The sequence below is a fragment of the Mixophyes fleayi genome, chromosome 3, assembly GCF_038048845.1.
Source record: "Mixophyes fleayi isolate aMixFle1 chromosome 3, aMixFle1.hap1, whole genome shotgun sequence".
In the NCBI taxonomy this organism is placed as follows: domain Eukaryota; kingdom Metazoa; phylum Chordata; class Amphibia; order Anura; family Limnodynastidae; genus Mixophyes; species Mixophyes fleayi.
Genome location: NC_134404.1, coordinates 208,039,763 through 208,055,396, shown reverse-complemented (window position 1 = coordinate 208,055,396; position 15,634 = coordinate 208,039,763). Strand labels below are relative to the sequence as shown.

Here is a 15,634-nt window from a genome sequence, read left to right as displayed (position 1 = left end):
TTAATGATCATGGTGGGTATCTCTTTCCTAAATAAGAAGAATGGCTCCCATGGATAGCGATTAGAAAATAATGCACCTATATACTATCAAAAATAAATGTTGGCCTTTATATAGAATGTATACTGATTTTGTAAATTGATTGGAAATGGTCAGCGCTCCATCCTTTGCACCCTATACTGCTACCTTTTTAATTTTTCATGCAATGTTAGAACATCATAAGAACGGCTGCCTTCATTTAGGCTATGTACACACTGAAGAATTTTCCAGCCGACATGTTATCTCAAACGATTGTACCTACGACCAGGCCCGGCGCTCCCATTAGGCAAGGTTAGGCACTTGCCTAGGGCGCCGGGCTCTGGCGCGACCGCTGACCATACCTGTCATGGCCGCCGCACAGCATTCAGATGCACGGGGGAGGGGGGAAGAGGCTATTGCTCACCACCGACGCCTCTCTGCTCCGTCTCCTCCCCTCCACTCACTGTCAGTGAGTGGAGGGGAGGAGACGGAGCAGAGAGGCGGCGGTGGTGAGGTAAGGAAAGACGGGGTGAGGAGGGAGGAGGGCGCTGTTTTTGCGGGGGGGGGGGGGCCGCCGGTTTTTTCAAAATGCCTAGGGCGCCATGGACCCTAGCACCGGCCCTGCCTACGACTGAAGGTCCGATCAGTCTGGCAATTCTTGAATACAGACTGACGCGATTTACCTTCAGATCTGTGTTCTTCATCTAGTCCTCCAGTCTTCAGAGAATGATAGCACAATATTCATTCATTCATTCTTGTCACACTGATTAAAACCGCCTTGTTGTAGCGATCCACATGTCCTAATGAATTTTGTTAGCTTTTGTGACTCTGAAACAACAATTTCAGTCTCAGAACAAACAAATTAATTATTCCTTCTACACCACTCTCTACATTTAATCACCAGGACATTCATTGCTAGCATCGGCTGACAAGAGCACGACTCTGCGAACACTATGGAGATGAGTGCATACACATTACATGATCGTGATTGGTCGGAAAATATTAAACAGTACCACCAACCAAATGAGCCGACAATCGACACTTTGGAACGACTTTGACCATCATGTCACTATACACACTAACCCGACTTCTGACTGAACGGTCAAATCAGCCAAAATACAACTGATTATTCGACGAAAACACTCCAGTGTGTACCTAGCCTTAGAGAAACCCTGTAAATAGCAACATCACCTCTTATGTCCTGGACAGTTGTGCATTTAAACAGCATTTGTGGTATGCCTCTCGTATATCTTGGGTATCAAGATGTTGGTAAGAATTTTGCAGCTCATGTAGAAATAAACTGTAATACCTGCTTGTCAGTGAATAAGATCATTTAGGTAGATAATTGGTCATTAGTCTTAAATGAAGTTATTTTGTGTACATTGAACATAAGCTAAGTGCAGTGTTTAATAGTCGTAACTCAGTGATTCAGACATGTATTAATTGGCTGTCTTCAGGCAGGTTACAAAAGAAATAAATAGGCAGTGCTTATTTTTAATTTTATTGTTTTTTTTAAATCAAGTATTTTTATCCATTTTTCTCAATACATAAAATAAAACATTACATACAAAGGAAATAAATTGTAGTTCCAATACAAATAGCATTTACACAACAATTCGTGCAAGATAGCATATCACTCGTATGTTTCCGAGTCAATAACATAGCATCAACAATATATGCCAATTTGACAAAAAGGTTTCCAGTCTCTTCGCTCCCAGCATTGTACAGTAAACAATAGACATTAGAATACCAACATAGTATTGATAATAGTAATTATAGTAACCTCTGCCCAGCCAGTGAGACTAAAGCTGGGTACACACTACACTGTTTTCGTCCAATAATCGGCTCAAACAGCCGACATACGACCGCTCGTTCAAAAGTCGGGTCAGTGTGTGCAGTGACACAATGGTCGAAAGTCTGCCCAAATGGACGATTATCGCCTCATTTGGTTGGTCGTACCGTTTAATATTTTCGGTCCAATCCCGTTTCCGCTGTGTAGTGTGTATAAACTTCCGACCGATCCACAACAGTGAGTACGAAATTACAGTCATTGCTCACGACAACATGGCTGTAAAAAGTCGCTAAAGGGACATCCGCTCTTCCCTTTATCGTCCTAAACAAGGCTAGTGTGTATGCAGTCCATGGACCGAGCGATCAGACCATCGATCGCATGTAAAATCGCTCGGCATAAAAAGTTGGTTGAAATTTCTGTAGTGTGTACCCAGCTTAAGGCTAAAATAAATAAGCAGTGAGAGTGGAATGATAAGGAGTATGAGTGAGCTAGTGTTCGAACAAGGGGAGGGGGGTTTGTGAAAGGGCCGCTAGTCTGGGGTCGTATTGCATATCTTGACTTAGCCCATCGTGACCAAGTGTTTCTGGATTGTTAATTAAATCGCTCATGTCCCACGTATTATCTAAAGTCACCCAGGCATTGAAATTAGGACCGTTGCAAGTCGTCCTCACTCTAGCGATAATAACCTTAGCCAAAGCAAGAATATTAAGAATATAGCTTGTTGCATTCCTACCCAACAACATGTCCTCCCCCATACCAAACAAACATGTCCTATGAAACAGAAGAGGAATCTCAATACCCCTATTACATATCCCCTCCACTTCTCGACCAGAAATCTCCCACCACCGGGCAGCTCCAGAACAGTTGCTAAAACGTGGCAGGTGTATCTGAGAACAAATCGAATCAGCCCTAGCATCCATCCGAAGCTGTCTGTGTGGGGAATAATAAACCCTATGATGGATGTACAGTTGGACTTGCCTAAATCTAGTGTAAGACGTGGCCTCCTTAGCACTATCCAGCATAAAGCTCTAGTCTTCATCATCCAGAGGACTCAAGTCCGTCACCCAGCTCAGTCGCAGTCCACCAAAATTAGTCGGTAGTAAGAAGGGACCGTACATTGGCATAAAGTATAGAAATAGTTTTAGTCGAGCCCACCTGTTCGAGAAGCAAACGGAGAGGGTACGGGCACACTGTGGGAAGTGTTCAGCCAAACCGTGACATCAACGCATGGCGCAACTGGAGATAGAGTAGATAGTTGGGAAGAAGAAAGTCCAGATGTAGTTGTGCAAAACATTTTAAGGGTACCATTAGAATAAATCTGTCCAAGGGAAGTAACTCCCGCATCTCGCCAGCGGGGAAGCTGCCGTATTTTAGAAAGCTTAGACAAAACACCATTAGCCCAAAGCAGAGTGTCAGCGTCTATCCCAGTACCATTCAACTTGTCTCACATCCCATTCCAAAGCAACAAAGCTTGTCTGAGCAATGATGGGGCAGCCACAGTAGCCCGGGTGTCCAGTAAGGCATGTATTGGTGGCCTTTCAAATCCCATCCACCTACCAAGTAGGTGGCAGTGCTTTTTCTTTTTTTTAAATATCAGTGCACTTTTTTTTTGTTTTTCAGAAAAAGTTGCATTGTTTATTGCACATTTACATATACATCCATAGTGTTTTGGAATTTAAAGTACATTTAAAAATTATTCTTGCCTTTCATGACACTACATTTCCTTCCCATTAAGTTGTTCAGCCGTGTTTCTCGCAGTGACCGAAGGGAAGGATATGCTCTGTTTAGGTCTCTATGATATTATATTAAAAAGAAAATAATTTTAGCAAATAGTTTGCTTGCTTTTAAACGGACAGGCCAAGGTAGGACAAACCTCACCGACGCATAGGGGGGATTTAATTTGGCCACGTTAGTGTAGGAATAACGCAATGCTAATTGTATTACAGTTAATATAGTCATTTTAACTTGGATTTTTGCTCACAGACCCGAGGGATGAGGGCAAAATTCAGCGTTAAAATTACCGTACTAACGGCAGTACTGCGCACTTTTACCGTAGTAACGGTAATAGTACACAGGCCGTGTTATTCCTAGAATAATGCAACCGAATTGAATTGGCCCCATACTTTCCTTACCATACAAACCAACTCGTCCTTGTTTTGTGAATGACCATATTTTTCTTTACGTCTCAGGTGTAAAGTGCTGTAGCATGATGGTATTGTCCTGATTAGGCATCAAAGGTCCCGATTCTAGGCGCTGTCTAGCCTCTCAGGACTGTTTGGAAGCAGTGTTGGACTGGGACATAAAGTGCCAACCGGGGGATGCAATGGTAGAGGCCCACCAGAGGGGGTGTGGCCAGCCACCTGAGTGTGTGACTAGTGGGCCAGCCTAGAGAGCACATGACTAGTGCCATATTGTAGCATGTAGTAATATCTCTCTGCCTAAAGATGAGCCCCTGTTTCAGTTAAAAAAATAAAGATGAGCCCCTGTCACAAAGCCACATGGAACAAGAAAGCCCCCTCTTGCAGAACTTTAATGCATTTATAGATGCCGTATATATCTATTGTGTGATGAAGCAATACATTTTTTTCGACTGGCCCTCTATTTACACTTACCTTCGTTCATCCGGCACTGCACGAGCCGAGACTTCTTGCTCTTTTCTCCCCTTCTGCACATGTGAGCTGGTGCGTGATGAGCTGAGATGTGTTGAGATCACTAGAAGAGGACAGGAGGGGAGAATCCAGATCATTGCAGTCTGCGGCTACAAAACAATAGGACGAGTGGTTTTGTTTAAGGGCCCAGTCTGTCCATCAACCATAGTGTAGGAGGCGTGTCCATCTGGCATTGGGACCCTCCAGGGATTTCTCTGGTGGACCTGTCTGACCCCCAATAATAAATTTCTCCTACACAATGACACACACTTATGCAGTTTCCATACACACTATTGCCAACCTCATACACACACACTGGCACACACTTATGCCGGCCTCACATTCACTCTCGTAAACACTCTGAGACACACACACTCCCATAAGCTCACCTGCAGTGCTTCCTCCATGGAAGTCTGGGTAGGGGGCGTGTCTGCGCTGTGATTGGCTGAGTGACTGTCAGCCAATCAGCACAGCTGCTCTGATTGACTGACAGTCACTCAACCAATCAGAGCGCTGCAGACGCAGTGAGGAGTTCCTGCATGAGCAGGAAGTTCCTCTGTATTACCGAGCAGCACAGGCTGCTCCTACATTGCTCCATCTGTGGGGGCCCTGGTGATCGAATTCTGTGCCCGCCTCCTAAGGAAAGGGGGCAGAGCAGTGGGGCCCACCGGGGATTTCCCCGGGACCCCGCTCGGCCAGTTTTACACTGTTAGGAAGTTTGTGTGCAGTGTGTGCAGCCATGTAGAGGTGTTTTGAGGGGAAGGGGGTGAAATTTGAGGGCAGTCTAGAACATGGAGCGTGTTAAGCACACCTTGGGCTTGTGTCATACCCTATTATACTGTGGATATTCCTACAATATAGCATGACCAGTTTGTAGTTTGTTGCAGCTCTACTGAGTTAGGTGGGGGGGAAAAGAGAACTATTGCTCCCTAGCAAAATAAAATTGTTGGCCATAAAATGGTCTGACAATGGGGGATGGGTGAACACGATCCCCTCTCTGTGATTATTCTGAGCAACCATTTTCCGATCTAGTGTTTTTGACCACATCAGAGTGTGTATAAGCTGCTTGAATAATTCAAACCAGTTTAGCTTCAATCAAATTTGGCTTATTCAGGGACCTTGAACTGATTTGCAGAACAATGGCTGGTTAGTCACATTTGCAGTTTTTAAACCATAAAATGTAACATGTAGGAGGAGCTTTAATTACTACATTTTAACAGTTTTTCCTTTTTGTATTAGAACAGCAAACATTAAAGTGTTTTTTTAATTCGAAGTTCACTGTTTATGTGGGAAGCTGTTCAAATTTCAATACATTGTAGACATTAAGCTCAAACTCGCTTAAACATTGTTGAGCCTATTCGCTCAAATTTTACTCCAATACTTTAGTCAATCTAAAGAATATTCTAACTTTAGAGACTATTCAAGAGCCATTTAAAAAAATAAAATAGAATTATTATCATCCTTTAGCACCATCATAATACATAGTCCTGTTCAGAAAATATTAATCAACAGTCCCTGCCTCATTGAGCATACAGTGTTCTTGGAATAATTCCTGAATAAACAGATCTGTGCATTTTGGTCAAATTGCTCACTGTCCAGGCATTTGGTTATTATTATATAGGTGTTTACTTTTTAATTTAGCTGTTAGTTCCCCTGGTGCAGTAGTCATCAGTAAAGGAAGGAAGGGATTAGACAGATTTAGCATCAATGTAAATAAATTTAAATAATTATGTTGCATGTCACTGTGCTATAAAGAGGTTTTAAATGGGTGACATTAGGGTAATTCCAATAGCTTTTTGTGATTGAGAAAAAATAAGCTTGTTTTAAAGAACAGATGCACAGTATGCATCTTGGTAATTCACAGTGATGCACTCATGTATTTTTTAAAATATATTTTTATTAAATAGACATTGTGTAATTGAATCTGTTATAGTGGAGGTAGAAGTGTAAGCAGATTTACGGCATCTAGGCTTGCTGTATTCTTTTAATCACATCAATCATAGTGTGCATTGATCAAGTGCAAGTCTTGATGGCATTCCCTCTCCATTTCCAGCTCAGTCATTCATATCACTTTTGCTTGAAGATTAACTTCGGTCTTATGTAGGTTTTACAAACTTTTTATGAAGTTTAGGGTTTGCCTTGGAAGTTTTTAGCATTTTGGATCAGACTTCATATTATACCATGTGTTCTGTTTGGCTTATCTATGGAGTGAATCAAATGCCTTTGCTTGATAAAAGGGATATTCATTCTTAAACTGTTCAATACCCTTTATTTTGTTCATGTAATTGTTATTGAAATGTTTCTTGGTGTGCTTCATTTTACTTTAATTTGAGCTTTGTACTGTCTATATGTTAAGATAAGTTGGTGATCTGTCTATTGTTTCCAAGTGGAAGATCTTAAACTCTAAGGGGGGAATTCAATTAGCCGTGATGTTCATCTGAACATCTCAACTGCGTATTTTTTCCAGTACTACGGTGCCGCAACACCATGGATTTCCCCTTTTGGAGGATGAAGAGAAATCTGTGATATTGCGGTAACACGGAGTGCCTTCGCGACCGTTCCAGAAGCACTGCACGCATAATTGAATTTTCCCCCTAGAACTGTGCTGGTTATCAGAGTTGTGCTTATATGTTTATTTGCTCCTGGTGCTTAAGATTCAGACAAGGGAGTAAAGGCAGTCATTAAAATCTACTTTGACATTTTCAAGATTTTGATATCGATCTATAGTAAAGTATCTGTGACCTGCTGACTCTGCAGGCAGCCATTTTGTGTGCTGAAACAATGTGCTTGAGTGTGAAGCCAATCAGTTCACTGTGTTGTAGGCGAAATATATACTTAAGATATCCATTGTTTTGTCATTATTAAAGGTCACTCCAATATTTTTCTGGTAGATAATAATGGCTTAATAGTGGCCTCCATTTGTTGCTTGAAATATAACACTTCATTTCACCAGCTGTTAATGTAAAAGTAAAATCATGATTACTAAATACAGATTTCTAGAACATGCAGTGCAGGGCCCCGTATATCCAAACACTCATTCCAATGATGATAATACAATCCTCGTCAGTGGAGAGTGTGTAACACAGCGTCTATAAGAAGCAAAGCTCCAATCTACCGGTTAGTGTATGACAGGACCTCTAATCTGACCACTAGCCTGCTGCACTCTTATTACTTAACATGGAGATCACTGGGAGAAGTCAGTAACACCTCTCTGATAGCACTTCCTACCTCCCTGATTTGTACAGTGTTTCGGACAAGAACCCGTTTACACCGTTTCATGTTTGACACTATTAGCCACTCTAAGAGGCAGACACAATGATGATCTGAGGAACATCGCGGCCGCAGGATTTTTACAACAACTCTCCACTGATTTTTCCTCACTCCTCATAGAAGTGCAAGGAAAAATCAGTGGGGATTTTGCCCTGGTAACGGCTAATTTAATCTCCCCCTAGAGATTACTAACCATTAGCAGTGTTCTTCCCTTTAAGTAATCAACAAGTGACAGATTAGGCCCAGAGAGATCCATAAGGACCCTATACACAGCCCCTTCCTTTACACCCATGATGGACCTGAGCAGGGCCTGATTTAGGAGTTCAGGCTACCCTAGGCTAATACGCTTCTAGCGCCCCCTTGCCTTCCACACCAGGCTAGTACGTGTAGGTATAAGCAAACTCGTCCTTAATTTAAAATCCAGCTTCCTCTATCACATCCCCCCCCTCCAATGTTTAAGTTTGCGTGTTTTTGAAATTCCGTTCCACTCAGCTTTTTAAATGGGTCACGTCAATATTTGTCACTCATTTCCTTTTAATTTTGTTTTTATTTGAAACACCCACCCAAATATGACTCATTGTCTTCATTGGGATACGTCAACAATAAAACCTTACTACATTTTTCTTTCATATTTTCTTTTAACTTTGGAGAACAACTATTCTCTTACATTTTAAAATTTAATTTATACTTCCTGTCACAGTTTTGCCTCCTCAAAAAGCCTTGCACCCTAGACTTCAGCCTAGTCAGCCAATTGAATAATCAAGTTGTGGCTCTGAGTAAATCAAATATTATGTTTAATATATCGAACAGTACAGCAATAATTATTATGTAAACCTGGAATATTTATATTGTGCTCTTTATGGTACAGTTTATGGTCACCATAGCTTTGAAGCATTGACTGTGTATTCCCCAAAACGTTACATATCGTAAACATATTAGGTTGTTTTATGATTATAAGATACTGTTCTTTTGAGTTAATGCCCACCTAAATCCTGTCAGGCAAATATAGAAGCCATAAATACTGCTAGCTGATGTCTGAGCTCCAGGAGCCATACTTCATTAAATAAAACCTCTTGAGGTGACTGAGAGCTGCTTAATCAACCTTATAATGAAGGTGCCTGACAATGTTTTTGTAGTTAAATGTTATGTAATATTCTGCTGAATCATCACTTAGTTGGCATGGATCCTTTTTAAACAGCTGCTTCTACTCCATAGCAAATGTCTTTTTATTGTATATTCTTGTTTCCACCAACCTATGTGTTGAGACTAGACTCAGAAATAACTGCTCTGTGTGTGGAGCACGGCTATGGTGTAACATATAAGCATGCACCTGATGTTCAAAACTAGGTTTCTTAGATTTGTTTTTGTAACTCATCCTCTAAGACTATGGGTTCTGCCTATTTTTACTCGCGACTAGTAAGATGCCAGTTCAGTACTACATATTTCTATTTAAGTGACTACTAGAGCACATTGTTTTTGACAACCGGTTCCTAATGCAGCCTTGATGCTATTGAAGTTTTGCATGGCTGTATTGAGTTATATAGTCTGAGAGTTATGTTACTGCTCCTGATTGGGTGCGTTTAACAGCAAGGTGCTTGTATATTCTGTGCCGAAGGGTTCATTCCACTTCTTTAGCACTGGGATCTGATTCTCATTTGTTTGCATCACCATTGATCAACTTCAGTACTTCAGTGCATTACAAAAATCATGTTCATGGGTGTAACTGTGTGCATAAAATACATAAATCATTTAAGCCTTCATTTTTAGAATTTGTGTTTTATTAATTGTTTTGCTCTTTATACTAGTTTTAATGTCCGCATGTAATTTGCTCAAGTGATCCTTTTTCAAGAAGTCACCTTTATGTATATACATTGTTTTGCAGCTAACATGTATTTTATGTTGATTTGCATGGCAACATACACTTCGTGCATGGAGACATTCAAATGCTAACAAGTGACATGTATATGAAGATAATTCTATATATTTTAAGTGCTCATTGTTTTATTTTTTTTCTTTGTGTTGCTTTGTTGAATGTGGATGGTTCATGCTTTTCATTCACCATTGCTTCTCTTTCCCCACTGTTTGTGATTTGCTTACCAGGAGGAGCTACTATTCTTACTCCTACTACCTGTAAGTAGACAATGGCCACCTATTTTATTTTGGTTATTAACACTTGCTCATGATGCAGTATCCCTTTAATAATAAATACAGCAGATGAATGGTAACAAAGTTCTAACGATTAGATTTGTGTGTCCACCCACAAAATGAATTTGTGGGTTTATTTAAAGCAGACGCTTTTGGGCGTTTCAGCTGTTACATCACAGAGGACGCTGTAAAGCAACAATTGGAGCATTTAAGGTTGCCTGTCGGAGGACAATGGACCGTATCTGAACTTGCCTTGTTTGTTCTTAGAGGGATATTGTATTGGATGTTTCACAAGCCACTAACACTTATTACTGCACGGTCTATGTGGTGTTAGTCATGTTTTGTTTTCCCCATAACAAATTGTTCACAAAATGTGTTTATGAACCCTATACATTTAGGAAGGAATGATCCTGTTATGGGATGACTTATAATAAGATACACAGTGTACTGAGCTTGGTGGTGTTTAATTTGGAGCAACAGTGACCTTACCTGCTGTGCCTCTGCATCTAGCTGGGGAGAGATTACATTAAGTAACCCTCGTATCAGCCAGTGCTGATCAATGCTCTCTATTGATTTTTGGTGATGTTACATAGTGATGGGGAAAAAACAAGAATTCCCCCAGAGATGGGATGCTGGTAAGAGATGTTTTAGACCTCAGTCCTGACTCACTGGGTGGAAAGCAAAATCATGTGCTTCTGTTTAGTCCTGCTAGGAATGCACATTACCAAAAACAATTGTATAGGGTACTCCTATCGTTGCTACAGTGTGTTATTCAAATGTTATATTTTTAATACCCTAATAAATTGGACTTCTTTAAGGTGGCAAGAAATTATCAGTGGTCCAGATTGAGTCACTTCTCTTTAAAAGTCAATTCACATATGTAATATTATTTGACATCAGTTATTGCATATTCTAGTCTTAGTCATTTTCCTTGATAGTTGGTTTGACCAATCTATATATTAATAGCATAAGTACGACTTTTATGAGTGACTTATTTCTATGACGTAGCTGTCTGAGTAGGGCACTATATATACCAACTTTAAATGTCTTGGTCTGTAGATTTGCAGAAAAATACTGGATTTGTTTTCTGTTGCATCGCTTTGGAGTTATTTCGCAAAACATCCACCCTCCATTTACAACAATCCATTACCATTGTTCTCTGGAAATTGTGCAGTTGGCAATACACCTGTGCACCTGCTGGTTGCTCTGGAAACTGACAGTGATTTCTTCCTGTGCACCTGCTGGGTGACCTCGAACATGTACCTGCTGGGTGGTCTGGAAACTGTGACAGTTATTTGCAACCACATATATCAGCTCGTCTTGCGGGACCTCAATCACAGACTGTTGTGTAATTTCATTATTAGCTTAGCCTTGCTATGTTTACAACAAACATGCCAAAAGGCCACCCTCGAGGATGTCGACGTGGTGGAACACTTACAGGTTGCCCAAAGTGCGCAGTTCAAAGATTTTACAGTCTAGAATATTATGATCAAATCAACGTTTAACAAAAACTGATCAGCTGCTTGCATTGGACATGATGTATTTGTCACAATACTGCTCTTTGGGTCCTCTTTTGGTTTACCAGAACCAGTGTTTACACATGGACAGATTTACGATGCATTATCCCGAGTGAAAACAGAAGCATTTATCAAAATTAAAGTTGACCATGGCCAGCGATGTAACTTTGATGGAAGAACCTATACATATAATGTAGTGTATAAAGAAATTCTTTAGTTCCTTAACATTTCTACACATGTAGTGTATAAAAAAATACTGAATTCTGCTAATAAAGTAAATTAACCATTACATTTCAGTTTAATTTAAGGCGATTACCACTGGGTTTTCTTTGTAACATATAGTATGTGGAATTCCTGTGTGTTCTGTAAAATGCCAGGCAGGTTTTTGTAGAACAGGAAATAGATTTGTATGTTATGTTCATTACTTTTAGTAGGCACTACAGAATATATTTAGGCAATGCATGAAATAATTGTGACTGGATCACTATTAAATAAGTTTTGGTAAAAATTTATTTAAAGCAAATAGCGCAGGGCACTTATTTATGTAATTACACATGCACTTATTTTTTTGATACTGTGAATATTGTGAGATAGAACATCATTATTTCTGAGACCAGGGGCGGAAATTCGTTTTTTGTCTAACCTTGCTATAGGATATGCCTATTTCTGATTTATATATCTGATACAATGAGCCTGTGTTTACCAAGCCTTTGGTGTATTGTGATTTGGGGAAGTGGCTTGTTGTGGATCCTTTTGTTGTTCTGTGGAAATGTGTATTCGGCGACTGTCTGAAGTATTCATGCCAGTCAGACCTTTTGACTTGCTAGTGAGTCTCCTGCCTCTGAAATGAGATTCAGGAAATCACAGCAAGGTTTTTAAGAATTTTATAGCCAAGTATAAATATTAGTGGCTTTGCAATGCATTTAAATCCATGTTTGTGTAAATAGAGTATATCCTGATGCTAAAAATAGTATGTGTCTGAAAGGTATAAATGCACTGACTTGTACAATGAAATGTATCATTCTGATGTTCCATATGACCTGACCACTGATACCTTAAATCAGTGGGACTGTCCTTGTCAAGACACTTGAGCAATAAACATCACTCTGCTTCAAAGACCTGCTTGACAACTTCTTCAATATCGCTGTGATCCTGTGACCTGCCGGTGAGACCCTAAAATCTAATTCGTTCTCCGGCTGATTCTGAGGTTTGGACCCAAACTTTTCCAGTACCACCACTCTGCCTGCTACCTGCAGCTCTGGTCAGTGTGATAGGCCAGGGACGAACCATCCACAGCAACCCGGATCCATAGTAAGAGGTGCGGAGTTACCAGCCTAAGTGTACCAGCCCAGGAGTACACCAGCAGTGACAGTTAACCAGAAGGAATGTGGTTCTGAGCGCCATAAAAGAGTTCAGTGGTGGCAGCATTATAAGCCCCTCCTACAGCGGCAAGAGAGCACATTTGGGATAACAAAAGGGAACGGTGGCAAAGTAAGTCCAACTGGTTTCCAGCAACAACAGACAGGGTGGCATAGGTGGTCCATCCTGTTGCAATAATGAAACCAAAATTTTGGACTGGTAAATTATACCTGACTTCATTGTGCGCAAATCACTGTGACTGACATCATATGAAATGCTCAGGCGAACATATATTTTCTTTAATACTATCACTAGGGTTTTTAGATAATGTCTACAGAATACCTGTTGCCCTGTAAGATATAAAAAAAAGACTATGATTTTTCAGATTTCAAGTGGCATTTAGGTTATGATAAAACTTTTGATGAATATTAACTTACAGCGCTAATTATTGATGCAGTTTACTGTGGTGATAGACTTTTCCCCTATCTCCCTCCAGTACACTAACACTTACTAGGAGAATAGTGTATTTCAGTGATTTCCAACCAGTGTGTCAGTGTATATGTTGGAAGGATTAAGGGGTTTTAAAACTCTCAAACTATGTTGAATGTATGCAATGTAGATTAATATATGAATGGTCTTTTAACTGTAAATGCCATAAATTAGCAGTAATTCACTTTAGAGTCCAATATTTTAACACAAATGTGTTACAAAAATAAGTTCTGTGACATCTGTCAGCCACAAAACAACGTTTGGGAATGGTGTAGTAGCTGTGTGTTAAAGGTCATAGGAATCATTAGTACTAGTATTGACCTCATGGGTCCCCACCACTTACTGCTGCTCACCCAATGTATGTAACTACTGTGTGACAAGCTGACGATGTTACTGTATTTGTCATTTGCCTTGTTATGATTGCACAGTTGTTTAAGAAAATAAGTGAGTGGAGGACAAGAAACAGTATGACATGAGTGAATATATGGGTCTTGGATTATTAGGGAATTTCCATGTTGCACATTGTTACTTTTATATAAAACCTAGTAAAAAGTGTTAAGCTATATGTGCTGAAGCCAATTTATATTTCATGTGCTCTTATCTCATTCCGAGTATTTCCCTTAAAGTTCATGTTAATTTTCAAACAGCTGGCTCCCATTAAATCTATTAGGCTCAAGCATGAAATCTTGCATGAACCACATGGTAACATGAAACCTTCTGAGCATTAGCCTGTATAGCACAGCCTTGCTACCTGTGGAGTAATTATGCTTTGTTTGAGTAAGGCTAGATACACACTGAAGAGTTTTCAGAGCGACGCGTTATCTACAACGATTTTACGAACAACTGAAGGTCCGATCGCTCAGGCGATTCATGCGTACACACTGACGTGATATACCTTCATATCTGTGCTCTTCATCTGGTCCTGTAGTCATTTAGAGAATGACAGCACAATAGTCACTCCTTTATTCATTCCTGTCACACTAATTAAAACTGCCTTGTTATAGCTATTCACATGTCCTTACAAAATTCGTTAGCTTCTGTGACTCTGAAACAAAATTTTCAGTCTCCGAACGTATGAAAAAACTAATCCATTTAAGTCACTGGGACTTGTTCATTGCCGGCATTGGCTGAAAAAACCATGATTCTGGAGATCGTGAATGCATACACACAGCATGCTCGGAAGGGGATTGGAACGAGATTATTAAAAAGTATGACCAACCAAATAAAACGACAATTGGCACTTTGGAACGATTTTTGTTCATCGTGTGATTATACACACTAACGCGATATGTGGCCAAGCGGTCGTTTACTGGGTGATTGGCCTGATAATCGTTTGAAAACCTCCAGTGTTTGCCTAGCATAATAGGCAGTGCTCTGCAGCCGTACAACTGTTTGGCCTTCTACATCACACAAACTTCATTTTCTCTTCTTACCTACTTAACTTATAGCAAATAGCATTAAAATGCTAATTCTTGCTACAGGTAGCTTGACGGTGATGTCACAGCAGAGAAACAAACACTGGTCAGTGAATTCATTACATGCTTTCTTTAGTGGATGACAAATATGCTAATGCTCTTAGATTAAAGCAGTGGTTCCCAAACTGTGCGCCTAGGCTCCCTGGGGTGCCTTGGGGATCTCACAGGAGTGCCTCGGCCAGTACCAGTGATAAGCAAGGCAGGGGGCTACTTGGTAATTATTTTGGCTTAGCGGTGCCTTGAAAAAATGTTGTAGACCCTAAGGGTGCCTTGAACTGAAAAAGTTTGGAATCCACTGGATTAAAGCATTAAATTACTTATTCATTTCTAAAGTCAGTGTTGTAGCTGAATGTGATACGTTTCGCCAACGCGAGTAGAAAAATGGTGAATTCACAGACAGTACATTGCAGTCTTGAGGGAGATGGTGGTCACATGTGAATTCCAGACCAACTCATAGAGAAAACTATTTGTCTTGCATAAGAGAGTAGTTGCTGCTTGAAACAGGTCTAAAGAAGACTCTTACTACAGCTAGTCAGATTGAGTCTGCAATAGCGGAGGCAAAAACAATAGGCCCAATGGATTGTGTGCACCATAAAAGCCATACACCTCATACTGGCTAGACACTGGATCAGCAGTTTTCATACTACCCTCATCTGTCTACTTGAAAAGCTTTGCTGGCATGTAACTGGCTGAAGTGAAATCGCACCCGATGAGCTATTTGAGAAATCACATTCCTGTACATGGTTGCTGGCAAGATGTGGTGACCTTTGACACTCTGTATACATGATACATTGTGCATAGTGGTACTGCTATCATAGGCATAGATTTTTTTGCTGCATTACACGTGAAAGTGTTAAATGGCCTTATTACAAACACGTCATACACTTCAGATCAGCACCCAATTGCAGCTATCAAAATGAAGGC

General features: G+C 40.3%; 1 protein-coding gene across 11 annotated transcripts in view; it reads left to right on the top strand.

The window, feature by feature from the left end:
* Positions 1–15,634, top strand: part of PTPRK (protein tyrosine phosphatase receptor type K) — a 354,281-nt gene that overhangs the window by 285,700 nt on the left and 52,947 nt on the right. For 8 of the 11 annotated variants that reach the window (XM_075203050.1, XM_075203040.1, XM_075203044.1 and 5 more), the window contains one exon: positions 9,826–9,855. The exons of the other annotated variants lie outside the window; for them this stretch is intronic. In XM_075203050.1, the coding sequence (XP_075059151.1) occupies positions 9,826–9,855 (30 nt within the window). The remainder of the gene's footprint in view (positions 1–9,825; positions 9,856–15,634) is intronic. 11 annotated transcript variants of the gene reach the window in all.